Source organism: Gymnoscopelus braueri (genome assembly GCF_963280865.1).
Source record: "Gymnoscopelus braueri genome assembly, chromosome: 16".
Lineage (NCBI taxonomy): Eukaryota > Metazoa > Chordata > Actinopteri > Myctophiformes > Myctophidae > Gymnoscopelus > Gymnoscopelus braueri.
Genome location: NC_137616.1, coordinates 1,174,930 through 1,192,970, shown reverse-complemented (window position 1 = coordinate 1,192,970; position 18,041 = coordinate 1,174,930). Strand labels below are relative to the sequence as shown.

General features: G+C 42.9%; 2 protein-coding genes across 2 annotated transcripts in view; both read left to right on the top strand.

Moving 5' to 3' along the window:
• The window catches only part of LOC308102504 (uncharacterized protein), a gene marked incomplete at its 3' end in the record, with an annotated part of 55,950 nt that extends 50,112 nt beyond the window's left edge, over nt 1–5,838 (top strand). Inside the window, exons 6-8 of the mRNA XM_080452251.1 lie at nt 477–583; nt 4,732–4,773; nt 5,722–5,838. Of these exons, the coding sequence (XP_080308377.1) occupies nt 477–583; nt 4,732–4,773; nt 5,722–5,838 (266 nt within the window). The remainder of the gene's footprint in view (nt 1–476; nt 584–4,731; nt 4,774–5,721) is intronic.
• Nucleotides 1–18,041, top strand: part of tnfaip2a (tumor necrosis factor, alpha-induced protein 2a) — a 389,724-nt gene that overhangs the window by 170,361 nt on the left and 201,322 nt on the right. The gene's annotated exons all lie outside the window — the stretch shown is intronic.

Below are 18,041 nucleotides of genomic sequence, written 5' to 3'. Positions count from 1 at the left end.
CAAGCTGATGTAGAGGACTGTGGAACATCACAACCAACTAGAGATGACCCGCTCCTCTCTTCACACTGTTCTGAATCTGACACTGAAGACAGTGATGACTGGGAGAAGACCAGGGACGGTCAGTCAGCTTTAAACACTCAATCACATAAGACACAACATGTGAAAGGACAAAGATTGTCTTTGATCCACAAGCTGTCCCAGGACCTGAAATCATCAAAACAAATTCACTCCGTGAGGAGTCATACAGGGAAGAAAAGCTTTAGTTGTACCGAAATATTTATTCAAAAGCGACATAAAGACTCATACAGGGGAAAACCCCTTTGCTTGTAAAGTTTGTGAACAAACTTTCAGTTATAGTGAGAGTCTAAAAATACACATGAGGACTCATACAGGCGAAAAGCCTTTTGCGTGTACAGAATGTGGTAAAGTCTGTAGTCGAAGACGTGATCTAAAAGTACACATGAGGGTTCATACAGGCGAAAGACCCTTTGCTTGTAAAGTTTGTGAAAAAAGGTTCAGTCAGAGTGGTAGTCTGAAAATGCACATGAGGACTCATACAGGGGAACACCACTTCGTGTGTACAGTTTGTGAACACAGTTTCAATCAGAGAAATACTCTAAAAACACACATGAGGACTCACACAGGTGAAAAGCCCTTTGCTTGTACAGTTTGTGAAAAAAGGTTCAGTCAGAGTAGTAATCTGAAAATGCACATGAGGACTCATGCAGGTGAAAAACCCTTTGTTTGTACATTTTGTGGTAAAGGCTGTGTCAGCACAAGCCATCTAAAAATGCACATGATGACTCATACAGGTGAAAGACCATTTGCTTGTAAAGTTTGTGAACACAATTTCAGTCAGAGAGGTAATCTAAAAACACACACATGAGAACTCATACAGCAGAAAAGCCATTTGCTTGTACAGTTTGTGGTCAAGGCTGTTACCACAGGTAATCTAAAAATGCACATGAGAACCCATACAGGTGAAAAGCCCTTTGCTTGTAAAGTTTGTGAACAAAGTTTCAGTAAGAGTAATCTAAAAACACACATGAGGACTCATACAGCTGAAAAGCCCTTTGCTTGTACAGTTTGTGAACAAAGTTTCAGTCAGAGTACTAGTCTAAAAAGACACAAGAGGACTCATACAGGGGGAAAAACCCTTTAGCTGAAGCTAGTGTCAAATGCTTTGGTCAAAATGCACATGTGAAGTTAATGAGGATTCGTACAGGGGAGAAGTTGATGAACATGTGATTAACACCCATTCATTCAGTCTAATCCAGGTTGACAATGACAAGACATAGATGCTAAAGCACAACAATCACATCATTTGACTACATCAACTTGACTGAATAAAACAATGTATTAGTTTATCTCTTTATTCTCATTATCTTGTGTATGGATCTTATTTTTTTTATGAAACAGTCAATGACGGCTTTGAATTCCTAGACTCACCATGATGGATCTTATATTTAATTTATTTTGTGTTATCTTGTATCATAACCTGCAGCTCATAGGTTACTGCTAGAACAATATTCATGAGCATCTGTGTCTGTCCACATTTGTCAGGATTTATGAAAATGTTATTCATTAACATATATTTAAATATTGTCATATTCATTTTTATATTATGCAATGATAGTTTAATTGTGACTAGTTTAAGTGCTGACAAGCTGTTGGGCTGGTGTAGCTGTTCACTGTGTGCTGACATGTGAGTTGTTTGAATAGTTAAATAAAAATAGTACATCATTTGCTAGGTGTCAGAAAGAGGTGACACCATTACATACTTTCACTTCTTAACATTCTACAGAGCTTTATGTCCTTATGGAGTGTTTTTGGAAAGTCAAAGATCCAGTTGTACACCTGGGGAAAAGAATATATGATGTATTTTTTAGTTTATTTGATTTAACACATAACCCGCCAAGGTATTAAACATCGTTTGTTATCCCCTTGCCAGCGTAATTACCTTCATCCGATGAATTGAAACGCTGTGGAGGCGACATTGTATTCCAAAAAAACAAAAAAGGCGGCGGGAAGGGGTAAGAGGAGGGATCTGTGTATTCAGACGGACCACAACAATCCAACCGCGATCCGCCATTTTGGGGCTGGGGCTCGCTGAAAACAGTGGTTTTCAATGCAAAAAACAGAAACTGAGTTACAGCGGTTTTTCTGAAAATCCCATAGTCAGGGCGGGCGGAAGTGACGTTTTTAGGAATGATCTCACATCCACATACTTCTTCAATCATTGACGATGGATCATCCCAGAGCTGTGTTACGGTGCCTAAAACAGCATGCCTAATCTTTTTAATAGAACGACTTTATGCCATTTGGCGGACAAGTGCGCTATGATTTGGCGGACTTTAATAGAACGACCTTATGCGCGATTGGCAGGAAATTAGTTAATAAAGGTTTCACCACTATAGGTGTCTGTATCATTACAAAAAAATACATACAAATCTCAAAACTACATATTATATGTTGGACTTAACATAATTACTGTGAACAATGCAGCAACAATCACGACTTCATTTTACACTCTGCATACCTACTTATCCTGTTACTACAGAGTAGATGAAGGAGTAAGTATTCATTTTACAGTCTGAATACTTTATTTGTATTCACTATATATGTCTATGCGTGAATGTATGTCATCAGAGCACATAAAGTTGTATAAAGTTCTTTCAGGATCAATTAAGTATTATTCTACCCATCTATCTATGGATAGATCTATTGATCTATTAAGTAGATCAATAGATGTATAGAGCTTTATATTTCCCGTATGTATCTTGTAAGCAGGGCCAGACTAAGGGCTCACAGTTACATTTTTATCCCACGATTTTGTAACCCCATTTTTTACACCCAGTGCCAATTGTCTATGTAATCCTGGGCACTACCTTCCCTCTGCCAACCTAGGGAGGCCAGGGCCGAGCTCATGCCTCCTTCAATGCGTGAGAGCCAACAGACCTTCTTATCACCTGACAGGAGTTTCCCTGGTTGGACGTACACACACACACACACACACACACACACACACACACACACAGACACAGACACACACACACACACACACACACACACACACACACACACACCCACACCCTCCCAGCAGCTTCAATCAATTACACTCTTTTTTTCCTCCATCCCATGTATGGTTCCTGTGTGTGTGTGTGTGTGTGTGGGGAGTGGGTATATGACGCCACAAGGCTGGCTCACTTGATAAGCATGCTAAACAGTCATTGGCCGTCCCAGACTCTGGACTTGTCAGCTGAGACATTGTGGCGCTAACAGCTCACGTTCACCCCTGGACAGTACCCAGTACACACACCCCCTCAGTCTGACTGCCAGTAAGGTGGCCGCGCCAGTGCCCCCCAGGAGCCCCCTTACCGTGAAAGCAGAAAACACTATGAATGGAGTCGCGGAAGTAGTAGGGGGGTGTGCAGTGTGCAGAGCCTGGTGTGCCGACTGCAGGGCAGCGAACGGGTTTGTTACCTTCTCCACAGCCTGTGAAGCAGCAAGGGACAAGTCTGGCGTTTTTCCTCCGTTATAAAACAGACGCTAATCCCGTGACGACCACTCCATGGTGAACGACCTGGCTGTGTCTCTACATGTTCTGGTGAAGAGCCGAAGCGTCGGTCTACAAGTCTTTTGAAGAGCTTCTGACGACGGTCTTTTGAAGAGCCTTCATCTACAGTCTTGTGAAGAGTATTTGAGCCTTGCTGTGAGCTACAGGGAGCTAACGCTAACAGCCCTTTAGCTACACACAAATACACACATACACACACACTCGCACACACACACACACACACTAGGGGCGCGATACTTTCTCCCGCGATAAATAATCGATATACTGCCGAAAAAAATCGATATTATTATTATTATTATTTTTTTAGTTTGTGATACGTTGTTTTTCCTACTCTGTATTTGTGTAATGATGATTTTGAACTGTTTGGTGCTATTTTATGTGTTTATGAATTGAATACAAGGACTATCGTGATATATCGTTGGTGAATTTTCATGCAATATATCGTGATATCGCAATATATCGATATTTTCAGATATCGTGATATATCGTTGGTGAAATTTCTTGCAATATATGTAGAATATCGTGATATCGCAATATATCGAATATCGTCGAATATCGTGATATATATTGTTATCGTGGGCCTAATATCGTGATATATATCGTACCGTGAGGTACCCATATCGGACGTGGGGGGGCATTGGCAGGCTGGGCACGTGAAGTGGAGGTACTGCTGCAGGAAGGTGTTGCCTGTGATGATGATGATGATGATGGTGGTGGTGGTGGCGGCACTGATGAAGACTCGTCTACATCATAAAAAATTAAGCCATTAGTGACCGTTAATTTGCGGGGGTTCAATTACGCACGCTTTATCTAGGCCTACAGCAAAAGCAGATGTTTAACCTACAAACAAGGTAACACTTTAACACACGTAGCCTACATGACATGTTGAAGGGAAAACTGATTCACAAATATAATCACTTTACACACAGGGCGGCACAAATTGCTCTCCATATCATGCACACTATTGTAAGCATGCGGTCAAATATGTCAAATATCTGACCAAAAAAAAGCTCACCTTCGGGTTCTGAGATGGTAGATGATGGCACTGTCACGGTGGTCAGATCTGAGTCCAGATTCTCGGTGGATGGCACACCGGACAGTGCCGTCTCGCCAATTATTGCCCCAATTCTTTCATCCTGTGGGGTGATCTCCAGTGGGAGACCCTGCCCACCCCCAGTACGCAGCATCTCCCTTATGTAGGTGGCAATTTTTTTTGCCGCTCACCCGACACTATATTCACTGCTACGGTTATTTCCCCCCAGCACTGTGTTTTGTGGGTACCTTTAAAGCCCAAACTGACACTGCTGAAAAATATAGTCTTGTTCTTTTCGACTTCCTGCAGCAGTACCTCCACTTCTGAACTTGACATTTTTTTCTTTCTTTTTACATCAAGGCCGTCTTTTGATTTAAGCTTGCGCTTTGACATGACTACTAGGTAGATAAGTAGGCTACGCGTACACTATAATTATATTCTCTGTCTTGTCTCTCTGTGTGTGTGTGGGTGTGTTGGCTCTTCCGCATTCTACCTTATATGGGGATTTAAGGGTGTTTCCTCTGCTAATTGTGATAGACGGGCACGTGCTTACAATTTTAGATTCATCAACATAAGAACAACAGGTGCGAACAATTTGGCAGTTTAAGAACACGTCATGAATGAGACTTGACTTCTCTTAGGAATTCACAATAGGAAGAAATGTAAGAGGACATTTTAGGAACTTATTGCTGCATGAGGCCCATTGTTATAAAAAATATATATATATTAGCAACATGTTATCACACTACTGCTACGCTATAATTTCTAGCGTAGCAGTAGTGTGATAACATGTTGTTAGGCCTAATAATTTTAATTCACTGTGTTCTGTTCTGTTACTTATTTTTAAATGAACGACACAATGCATTAGTCAAATGTTTTTTATTTAGCCACATATAAGCCACACACACTCAGACAGACAACGCATGCAGTAAAATTTTAGTAAATTTAATTTAAACTTCGTGTCACGCAGCGACTGTTTTATGCTTGTAGATCAGATAGTCTGCGCAGCAGTAGCCTTAAGTCTGACAATATGTGAGGTCACTGAGCCGAGTGGTATTGAAATGTTAACAGGTATTTAAAAGACAATGGAATCCCCCGCTGTGCTCTGTAGCGGGAGAAGGTGTCAGGATCGTCTGGAGCCAGAGGGGAGACACTGGCCAAAGGAATAGCAGGCTCAGGCTGCGTAGGGGATGGGCTGACGGCCGTCATGCGAGTGCTAAGGGCATAATGGATGGACTTACTCCCATTACACAAACAGTATGTAAAGTCCTGGAGGAAGTTACATTAAACTTACTGCACTGAACACTGTGAAAAATGACATGATGACACTGAGACAACAGTCACTGCATATGACACAACTGGCAACTGCCTCGCTGCAGAACACAGCAGACGGAGAGCGGCCAGCTGCAACGGAGAGGCTGCATGGTGTACAGTCCAGCATGGATCATACAGGAGAAGGGGGTGTTATATCCCCAGTCAGTTCTTCTGCTCCTGTGGCCCCTAAGGGATTATTTGGGTCAAAAGACTATAACAGTAAAGCATTACAACAATCTGCTAAAATACTACCCCCCATTTAAAACAGACAGACATTTATTTCTGCCAGCAGCAGCACTAAAAACGGTTTTGTGCCTGTTACAGTAAAAGGACAGCAGAGGGTGCTGTGAGGTTTAATGAGTAACTTCCCTGCTCTTGCATGAAACAGGAAATAGAAGTCAGATCAGTCTAGTCAAGAGACTCAGTCAGACACTGCTGAATGTAAACTGAATGTATATTTCAACTGTGTTTCACAGGTAAGAGCTGCTATAAGGCCAAGATAATATAAAAGGGTCATATGCATAAATGGGGATCTGAAGGGGCAAGTGGGCAGAGATGTGTATGAGTGTTTTGTTATGATGAGTAAGTTTACCCTGGTGTTTAGCATTAGCACTTAGCAGGCTAACACTACAACACAGAGACAGCCACTGTGATTAAGTGAGGATGTGAAATGTCTATACTATCACCAACATAATCTGTGCAGTTTGCTAATACAGAGTTGGTGTGTTTTGGAGGATATAAGAATATCTGGAGTTTGAACATATGAATGTTGATGTTACATTTGCATTTAAAGCTATGTTGGTTCCTGTTGTGTTTCTCAGCTAATGACTATAAGAAACAGGAGCAATTAGGCCGTTTGGTTTATTGACTATTATTAAGTTGAATGATCATTGCACTGAGAAGGTGTTTATTGAAAATATGTTGTTCAATGTTATTTCTGTGTCAAGGGGCATTTGGACAGGGAAAGAGTATATTGCTGTGAGCAGCTATGATAAGGGATTGCATATGTACTGATATGTACTGTTACTGTATTAAATGTGAAACAGGAAATAGAAGTCAGATCAGTCTAGTCAAGAGACTCAGTCAGACACTGCTGAATGTAAACTGTGAAACTGTGTTTCACAGATACCCCCCTACCCTGAAAACTAAATAAATGTGTTGCACCGGATTGAGGAACCTTCTTCTTTACATATGTGTAACACTCCCATTGAAGTGAGATTTGTGGGAACAGGAACAGTTTGCAGTCGCAGGCTGATGACATATCATTCACATATATATATCAGGAACAGTAAAGGTCCTAGAATACTTCCTTGAGGAACACCACAAGTCACAGGGAGGGGGGGGGGGACTGGGTGCCGTTTACTTCCACCACTTGCTCCCTCCCTTCCAGGTAGGATCTCATCCAGTTCACTGACGTATCATCAAAACCTATTGCTTTGAGCTTATTGATCATAATTGGGTGATTAACGGTGTCAAAGGCCTTCTGGAGGTCCAGCGTGACCATGCCGCAATATTTGCCCTTGTCGACATCTTGTTTGATAGAGTCGTTCAAATAGAGAAGGCATGTGTCAGTGGAGTGGTTTGTTCTGAAACCAGATTGGAATTTGTAGATTAGATTTTTTTCGGCAAGATACTTATGGACCTGTTCATAGACAATTTCTTCCATGACTTTCGAGATGGAGCTAAGAATAGAAATAGGGCGGTAGTTGCCAGGGTCTAATTTGTTTCCTTTTTTTGTACAGAGGGGTCACCCTTGATGCTTTCCTGACGGAAGATTATGAGTATGAGTTGGCAGAGAGAGTGAGAACAAGAGTACAAGCTGAGGATGAGAACATCAGAGATTTTGCATTCATGTATGTCTCTGTGCCGTCGCTGGAAACCTGACATTACAGAGAACGCAATCCTGAAGCTCATTTTGAGGAACAGCAACCCACGTTTGGCCAGCCAACTGTGAGGTAGAGTGTCTACAGTGGAGGAACTGGTTAGGCTGGGTCAACAGCTGGAGAAGGACAAACAAAGTCAAACACAATATGATCAACGGGAAAAAAAAGTACAATAAACCCAGAGAGACCAAGGGAGTCGCAAACAACCCATCTACCTCACAACATCCCAACCCATCTACCTCACTCCAGTCAAACCCATCTACTCCCTCCAATAACCCACCCCAGTACTTTTGTTGGCGATGCAAGGGAAGTCATTCTCCATACTCTTGTCCAAACTTTAATCAGCAAAATAAAAACAAACCTCCTAACTCTGCCCAGGGACAGAATGGCCAGACTAAGAATGGACAACAATTTCCTTCTGCAAGTGTGGTAGGAACTCCTGGAAATCAGCAAGCACCTTGTCTCACCTCCCCATGCTTCACTACTGTGTTCAAGGCACAGAGTTCCAGCTCTGCTACATTTGGCGGTCCGCCACAGAAGTTACAGGTACCTGTTCAGCGATCTTGGACACAGGTTCATCATATACTTTACTGAATGGGCAGCTATGGAAAAACATCAAGGACCAAGGAGCCACATTAAAAACATGGTCAGGGATTCCACTGTACCTGGCAAATGGGAAGCCGGAACATCCACTAGGGGGGATAGATCTCCACCCTAGTGGCCCCTATGGTGGTCCTTGGTCCTAAGGCGCTTGCATTTTCAGTAGTCTTGGGACTGGACTTCATGTTCTTCAGTGAGATGAAAATGTATGTGGTAGGTGGCACCTACTGCTTTCGAGGAGGGGAAAGGAGGTTCCCATTTCTGAACAACATGCCCAGTCTGTTAGGAGGGGAGGAGCCTGGCAACCATGTTGCTCTCTTTCTGGCAACTGCGCCCTGGACAATCCAGCCTCCCGTACCGGAAGTGTCAGATCTCTTGGCTAAAGCTGTTCAAGAATCACATTTGGAGGAACAAATGAGCGACAGATTAGTGGAAATGCTACACCATAGCGTTGATGTCTGCACCACTAATGTTGGCTGTACAGGTCTGCTGAAGCATAAGATCTTCCTTACGGATGAGGTACCAATCAAACAAAAACCCTAGCGTCTATCTCCGACAAAACTGAAGGTAATGAAGGAACTCCTGGATGAGATTCTAGAGAAGGATGTGATTGAACCTTCAACGTCGGCATGCGCCTCTCCAGTGGTCATGATCCCTAAAAAGGATGGCAAGGTCCGATTCTGTGTGGATTACAGAAAGCTCAATGCCAAGACTCACACGGATGCCTATCCATTACCAACCATACAGGAGATCCTAGCTCTTTGGCTGGAGCTACTGCGTTCTCCTCACTAGACCTCAACAGTCTATTCCAGTTTAAAGTGAATGCCCTTTGGATTGAAGAATGCTCCGGTCACCTTTCAGAGGCTTATGAAGACAGTTTATGGAGAGCTCAAGGGATGCATCTGCTTCGTGTATCTGGATGATATCATCATCTATTCCAGTAGCTGGCAGCAGCACTTCCTTAATGTTCAAGCAGTCTTGGATAAACTCAGGTGGGCAGGCCTTACGGTAAACATGAAAAAAGTAAGCTCTTCTGTAACTCCGATTAACTTTGAAAACTCCTCATTTAGAACTCTTACCTGATTTTCACAGCTTGTTCTGCATTTTTTTGAGCCGAACAGACTTGTTTGTGGTTGACAAATGAGCTGTATGGCTGTTTATCACAGTAATCGTTTTATGTTTTAACAGCTCCGAAGTCCAACTTTGAGCGGGAGTTATCTTGGACCCAGGGCGAAAAACCTACTCGCATAAGCACGGTGTTGTTATCTCTTAAAAGGGACTACACCATGAATTTTAACTTTTCCTTCTTTTTTGTGTGTTTTTGGTCTCCCCTACCTCTCTTCTATCCCGAAAAATACCCCAGTTTGAGCACTCAGGCTTTCACAGCATATCTGGGGTTTTATGTCTCAAAACAGGCCAAACTGATTTGGCCCCGAAAGTGACGTCACTAGCTGTACAATCCCTCCCGTTTTTCAGTTCCAAAATAGAAAAGAAGATTCTTTTTTTTTTTTTACTTTTTCCAAACTGTCTCAATAGCGCCACGTGCAAATCAGGACAATGTGGTATTGCAGGTGAAATGCTTTATAAGCCAGAGAGAAGTTAGTTCGAATGAGTACATCTGAGGCTTGATTTAGGCTCAAACCTTTTGGAAAACGTTTGAGGGACATAAACAATATGATATTAAATATTAAAAAAATAATAAACTAGAAAATGTGCTCCTCGGAGCACAGGTCTCCGCCAGTACTGTTCCTGATTAATCCTGTCTTACCTATTTATATTACATATTGTCACGTGTCACTTGACCAATGTTAGCTTGGCTGATGGAAGCTCACTTCAAAAAATATAAGGTATTTTTTGAAGCACATTTGCTATTTATAGGTTTCTATGTCATCATGCGTCTCTCTAGCCAATCAGAGCATTGGTGACAACAATATTGTCACGTGTCACGTGAAGCTTGACCAATGTTAGCTTGGCTGCAATCTGGGAACCCAGAAACAAATGAGAAGGAAAAACAGCGCCCTCTGCTGTTTGTACTATCTCACTTGGCTCTGGGACAATGACGACGTAGCACCCGTGCGCAAGGAAACCAGGGTTTTGGTCTGCCTTCAGCGTTTCACTTCCGGTGGTGCGACTATGTTTTCATTCCCACTAACAATATTTCTACACGGAACACTAACACCACTTCTCCCAGAGAACATGGATCGTTTTGGTTATAAGCCCACTTGTTTCTGTGATGAAAGAGCAAGTTAAAATGTGAATATCTTTTCGTGGTTTTGTCTGCTCCGCGGACGCTATTGTTAAATTAGTTTTGGTTGGTTTCGAGTGGGGAAGGATCGGCGGACACGTAAATCCCGCCCACTACATTTGATTGGGTAAAGCGTGGCCTGCTTCCTGATCTGAAGGCACGCCCACTTGTAGCCCAGTGTGTACACGTTATGACGAACCTTCACGACAGATTCCAACGCAGAGCAGAATCTGTTCTTTAGAGATTAGCTTGGCTGAGACGGGGGGACACACGGAAGGACAAGAACGAAAACATACTCTCCACCTCTGGCGGAGACAAAAATCATGGTGTAGATCCTTTAAACCCCAATACCTCAACTCAAATATATTACCTTTACAACGAAAAAGAAATGGAATTGAAAATAACACGTTTGTCTGTGGTTTGCATTCTAATCTTCAATTACATTGACTATTGTATAAATTGTTTAAAAAAAAACGTAAAAGTACAGAAGATGAAGGTGGTACTGAGTCGAGATTTATAGTCGGCTCTAAGAAGAGCATTCCCCATCATCGGAGACGGGCCAATTGACCTGTGCACTGTTGACAGTCAGAATATAGAATATACGGGTCATCAGACAGAAACTGTGGACATCCGAGGGCCTGCGGACGATGACTGAAAACAAGCGGTCGGCTGTCTATATGCTACCCAAGGTACAGTATGCTAGATGACATGCCCATGAGATTATGGATTACTGGCAAAATATTGCCACAATAATTTAACTTGTATAACAAAATGAAGGTGAGGTTTGTCATTGTGCTCCCTCCACAGGATAAAATAACTCATCCGGATGATCCAGATGATGAGGAATTGCCATCTGAAGAATCGGATGAAACAGATGAGACAGATGGGTCTGAATCTGAAGGCGACAGTGGTCCGATCTCAGTAGACTCTGATTCTGTAAGACATCCCAAACTACTGCTGTGTGCACTGACGATGGTGTTAGTGCACAAAACAATGTCTACCGATCAATCTATCTGCATGTCACTTAAGCACAATCGTTTACATTGCCTTCATGGTATTCTTTTGTAATTTGTGATCTAATCTGTATTCCTGTTGGGTCGGTTTGAGAGCTTTTATTGAATTCTGTTTTCAGGAAGTGTCACATTCTGGGCCTGTCCTCTGCTCTGTGTTTGGTTTTTTTCCCTATTAGGATGTAATAAGTGTCTGAAGACTTTCAAGAAGACAGCAGGCGTTGGAGGGAAAATTGATTTTTCTGGATTTGATCGCTCATCTTGATTTCACGCACTTAAGGGGTTGATTAATGACAGAAACTATGAAATGTGGTTTGACTTTTTCCAAGCTTGGATTATTATGTGTTCTAGGGTTATCTCACATGACAGAATAGAAATAGCTGATGGCTACCTGCAGACATTTCTGTCTAAGTTTGTTGATGTGTTTGGACCACTTCGCTGCACACCAATCATGTACCTGCATCTACATTTAAAGACTGTATGTTAGATTATGGACCTGTTCATGCATTTAATCCCTCTTTTCGTGCAGTGAGGGGTGGTTTCATGGGTTAATGGTTTGTCCCGCCACCTGTTATAAAAGGGAGGCTCCAGGTGAAGAGCTTCAGTTTGACTTGGGCTACATACTAAATAACAACACCAAGGGAGAGCTGCCAGGGCATATCCTGATTTTCAGTTATCTTGAGTTCTTGGTATGTGCTTTCAAGTATTCATTTCGTAGTTTTGGCCAGTGTCTTAGTATGTCAAGTTATTATTGCACTGCCTTTTATTGGTGTACTTGAAGGTAAATAAATATTTAAACATTTGGAGCCTTGGCCGTTCGAGCCTTTTCACAAACGTAGTTTCTAGTCTTCTTCAGGGGAATATGGGTTGAAGAGAGGTCTGGGGCATGGTGGCAGCTTGTCCTTGCATCCTGGGGAGATCAGGAATGTCAAATACATTTCCGGATGAGGAGGACCACCTTCCCATGCAGCTGTGTGACATTCTTCGGCCACATCTAGAGAGAGATGCAACCCAGTTCAGATGTCCAGTGTCTGTGGAAAAAGCGTGTGGCCATAAGCCTCGTGAGACTGTCGACCAACATATTGTATCGATTAATATCCCATTTATTTGGTATCGGCATCTCAACAGCTTGTGAAATATGCAATGAGGTCATAATTGTAATTGTGGACACGTTGCTCTCTCGGTACATTACAATACCCTCCGAACAGGAATTTAACACAATCATTCAAGGTTTCCGTGAACGTGATGGTTTCCCACAATTTGGAGGGGCTATTGATGGGACCCATATTGGTATGCTCAGGGGCGTCAATTGGGTATGGCAAGGTATGGCAGGTGCCATACCTTGGCTCCAGGAAAAAAATATCATGAATACTAGCCTAATGCAGGTGTAAGACCATTGTGTTTGTATAGTGTTATAGGTATAATGCATAGTTTTCTATGCATTTTGGGGGTTTGACCCCAAAATGTTTTTTCTGCCACGCGGCTTTGCCGCGCACCCAGGATAGGTGTCCCTTATTTTAATCTCTGGGAGTTGGCAACCCTAACCTTGCCATACCTTAGCTTTTGCTGAACTGACGCTACTGGGTATGCTATCTCCACCAAACACCCCTGCAGACTACTACAACCGTAAGGGGTTTTACTCTTTCATTCTCCAAGCTGTAGTAGACCATCGGCTCAGGTTCTGGGACATAAATGTGGGATGGCCACTCCGGTGCAAGGCGCTAGAGTGTTTGTGAGATTGGGGAACAGTGTGCCACTCTGACCGCTGTCATAAACACTGGAATTTCCAGAGAGGATTGCGGGTATAGATATGCCAGTGGTGATGTTGGGTGATGCTGCCGACCCACTCCTCCCTTGGTTAATGAAACCATACCCTGAAATTTGTGCAACTCCTGCAGAGAGAACCTTCAACTACCGGCTCAGCAAGGCACAGATCACAGTGGAGAGGGCATTTGGCCGTCTCAAGGGACCATGGCTATGTCTGATGAAGCGATATGATTGCAATATTCAAAACAAACACCACCATCACAGCCTGCTGTATACTTCACAATCTCTGTGAAGTACACAATGAGGCATATGATGAGGAGGATTTGGACCCTTGTGCAGAGTCTGCAGACACTGCGGCGGATGAATTGCATCGCCATCAGGCGAACACAGAGGCCAACACCACAAGAGATGCCATGTGCTCTTATTTTTCTCTGTAACTTGATGTAGCCCTACATGGGAGAAACGTTCACCGTTGGTTAACATTAAAAAAAAGACTATAGAGCTTTTTATTGTGTGAAGACTTTCCTTTTTTTTGTATTTATTTATTATTTACAGTGGTGGAAAGTAACGAAGTACATTTACTTAAGTACTGTACAATTTTGAGGTACTTTACTTTACTGGAGTACTTCCAATTTTCAGTACTTTTACTTCTACTCCACTACATCTCGGAGATAAATATTGTACTTATTAATTCTACTTAGGAGGATTGCGCAAGTGGAAACCCCTGACCCTGCACAGAAGAGCAAAAAATAATGTAAAAGATAGAAAGAAAAGTGGGTCTGCAGGATGAAGTCCATCAAATGGAAATATTCCACTGTAATGAGCTTCATGGACCCAATTGTAGAGAGCAGGCCAACGTCCTCAAACCCCTTGAGTGGACAGGAGCTCCAGACAATGAAATTGAGGAAAATGAATTTGAGGTGCCAGATCCAGAGGTAATTTAGATCAGTCAGGATGTGTGTGTGTGTGTGTGTGTGTGTGTGTGTGTGTGTGTGTGTGTGTGTGTGTGTGTGTGTGTGTGTGTGTGTGTGTGTGTGTGTGTGTGTGTGTGTGTGTGTGTGTGTGTGTGTGTGTGTGTGTGTGTATGTATGTATGTGTGTATATATATATATATATGTGTGTGTGTATATATATATATATGTATATATATATATATATATATTGAGGTACTTTTGCTTTACTGGAGTATTTCCAATTGTCTATACTTTTACTTCTACTCCACTACATCTCAGAGGCAAATATTGTACTTTTACTCCACTACAATTATTTGAAAACTTTAGTTACTAGTTACTTTGCAGATATAAATAATTATATTACAAAACATACATTAACCACTTTAGCCCTATTTTATACAAAGGCTATTTGAAAATAGCCGATCTACAAGCTCACAACGCGTCGCATCGTGACGCGTTGTGAGCTTGTAGATCTGCTATTTTCAAACATTTTAGTACTTTTACTTTTGGTACTTTAAGTACATTTTGATACTAATACTTTTGTACTTTTAGTCAAGTAAATTTTGAATTCCAGACTTTTACTTGTAACAGAGTACTTCTACATTGCAGTATTGATACTTTTACTTAAGTAAAACATTTGAGTATTTTTTCCACGACTGAACACAGGTCAGTAAAACGCTAGGGCAGCTCATCAACAACATGCATCAGCATGAGATTACTCTTGCTGTCAAAAATGTGTATCCTCCAGATGGGAGAGTATAATACTGAACAAACATGGGGGTCCAATCCAAAGAGGCATGAACATCAGACAGAAGTTGCGCGAACTTGGGAGACTCCTCATAACTGCGAAGCAAGTCAGTCCAAAGGAAATCAAACAAATGAAGGATCTCATTGACCCTAAGCTCTACCGGCTTACAGTGAAAGCCGTCTAGCTTACATGTGGATAAAACAGTGGAACGGACACTTTCAAAACAAAGCATTTGGCTCCAAAACTGGGACACAGCTTGAGTAAAATTGCCAAACTTGTTGAGAGCGATGGAAGGTTTGCAGAATGCAAAGATGTAGTTGAAAAAGCCTTGAGCTTCCAACAAGTGACTGCATGTCTATATCAAGGCATTTCCCAGTCACACATGTGTGATATACCATGGCTGCTATACAGCATATTCTCGCTGCTAACCAGTGTCGCTGTGCGGGAAGCCAATTGACGTATGTAAATGCCTTTTTCCGAAAACACTTCAGCCCCCTCGACGTTCTGTCGGAACGGGCTATCCAAGCCAAGTACAGGCTGTCACACGCGGAGATCCAGCGCCTCGTCCAAGTGGTATCCCCACATATAAGGAGGCCAACTCGGCGAAACTTCGCCCTCAACCCGGAGGTGCAGCTCCTCGCCGCGTTGCGTTTTAACGCAACAGTGAGTTTCCAGGAGATGGTGGGAGAGGGAATCGGCCTCAGCAAGGCGCCGGTGTCATGGAGTGTGGCAGCCAAGACACTGATCCTCCTGCGCCATGCCCGGCACCACATTAAGATGCCCACCACGCGGGAGGAGGTACGCCAGGTCCATCAATTTCTACAATATGGCTGGGATCCCCCGGGTGATAGGTGTGGTGGATGGCACGCTGATCCCACTCCTCAAACCAGCACTGGTGGACCCGATCTGGGACTGCAGGAAACACTACACAGCGTTGAACATTCAGGTGGTGGTGGACCACGATGGTCTGATAACGGACATCATCGCCAGATGGCCAGGATCCAGCCAGGACGCGTTCATGTGGGAGAACTCAGCTGTGGGAGAGAGGGCGGCCAGGGGAGAGTTTGGCGGGGCGGGAGCCTCTTCCTCGGTGACAGTGGCTACCCCCTCCGCACCTATACCTCATCCTGTGGATGAGCCGGCCTCCCCAGCGGAGGAAGCGTTCAATGTGAGACATGAAGACTCATACAGGGGAAAAACCCTACTCCTGTACAGATTGTGAAAAAATATTCAGTCTAAATTGTAATCTGAAGAGACACATGAGGACTCATAAAGCGGAAAAACCCTATTCCTGTACAGTTTGTGAACAAACATTCAGTCAAAAGGGTGTTTATTTATGTATTAATGTATTTATTGCATGTTTGAGAACACCCCTATTTGAATGGTGCAGTCCAGATCACCTGGGCATAAAAGGCTGCTGCCAGTGATGATCATCTAGAGGTCTGACAGTGAGAGATCTGAGTGAAGAGCTGCATGTGTCTCATATGCTGAATAAATACACCTTCGGGTTAAACCAACGTCATGGCTCTGTACTGTTTCCAGTCGCTAAGTCGGGCATTCTCACACATACATTCACCATTTACATGAGAGCACCACCAATATCAACATGGAGGAAGGAACTGGTACCACTGAAGTGAAACTGTCCAGATCCAGAACATGTTCTGTGAATACTGCTCATGAAGAAAGAGCAAGCACTGGAGCTGTGGCTGTGTCATCTACGTCCATGCTCACAGCTCACAAAGAGGGATGGCATCCGTGTCTACAACAAAAAACATTACTGCCTGTTCTGCTTTAAGCCTTTTAGCAAAATGGCAAGACATCTGGAATACGTACATTCAAATGAGAGGGAGGTAGTACAGGCATGCATGCATCAAAAGGGTTCCAAAGAGAGAAGAACACATCTAATCTGAACCATCTTCGCAACAGAGGGAACTATGCTCACAATGCTGATGTATTGAAGACCAGCAAAGGGGAGCTTGTTCCTAAGAAACGACCAGCTCAACAGTCTCAGGGGAAAGACTACATGCATTGTGTCAACTGTCAGGGACTATTCATCAGAAAAATACTGTGGTGTCACATGAGAAACTGCAAATTACGCCCTTCAGATGGAACTCCAAACCTGGAAAGACCTGTGTCCAGTCCCTGTGTGCATTCATGGAACCTTCTCCCCCACAGGTCAGTAAAACGCCAGGGCAGCTCATCAACAACATGCATCAGCATGAGATTACTCTTGCTGTCAAAAATGACAAGTGTATCCTCCAGATGGGAGAGTATAATGCTGAACAAACGTGGGTCCAATCCAAAGAGGCACGAACATGTCAGACAGAAGTTGTGCCAACTTGGGAGACTCCTCATAACTGCGAAGAAAGTCAGTCCAAAGGAAATAAAACAAATGAAGGATATCATTGACCCTAAGCTCTACCGGCTTACAGTGAAAGCCGTCTAGCATTTCCCAGTAACACATGTGTGATATACCATGGCTGCTATACAGCATATTCTCGCTGCTAACTGTTGTGTAAACCTTGTACTCTTGAGTTCACATATAATAAGAGACGGAGAGCGTGTGTTCCCGTTGACTGTTTACTAGTCGGTAACTCCGGAAGTAAGTGTGCAACATACAAACATGTCCGTGTAGCAACACGAGCCAATACCTTACAGGACATCTTCCCCTTTTAGTAAGAAACATCTCCCAGTCCCTTAATAACAAAACATCATGTTTTCAAGTATCACACCACATTAGGCATCCAATATTTGCATAACATTTTCAAACAATAAATGTCAACCAAAACTCTTGTCTTGCATTTAGAAATTATGAACACATGCAAATCACATCATCTTTCTCCTCTCTTTTTTCTTTCTTTCAGGAAACAATTCACATTCTCAGAACATCACAATACTTTTTTTTTTCATT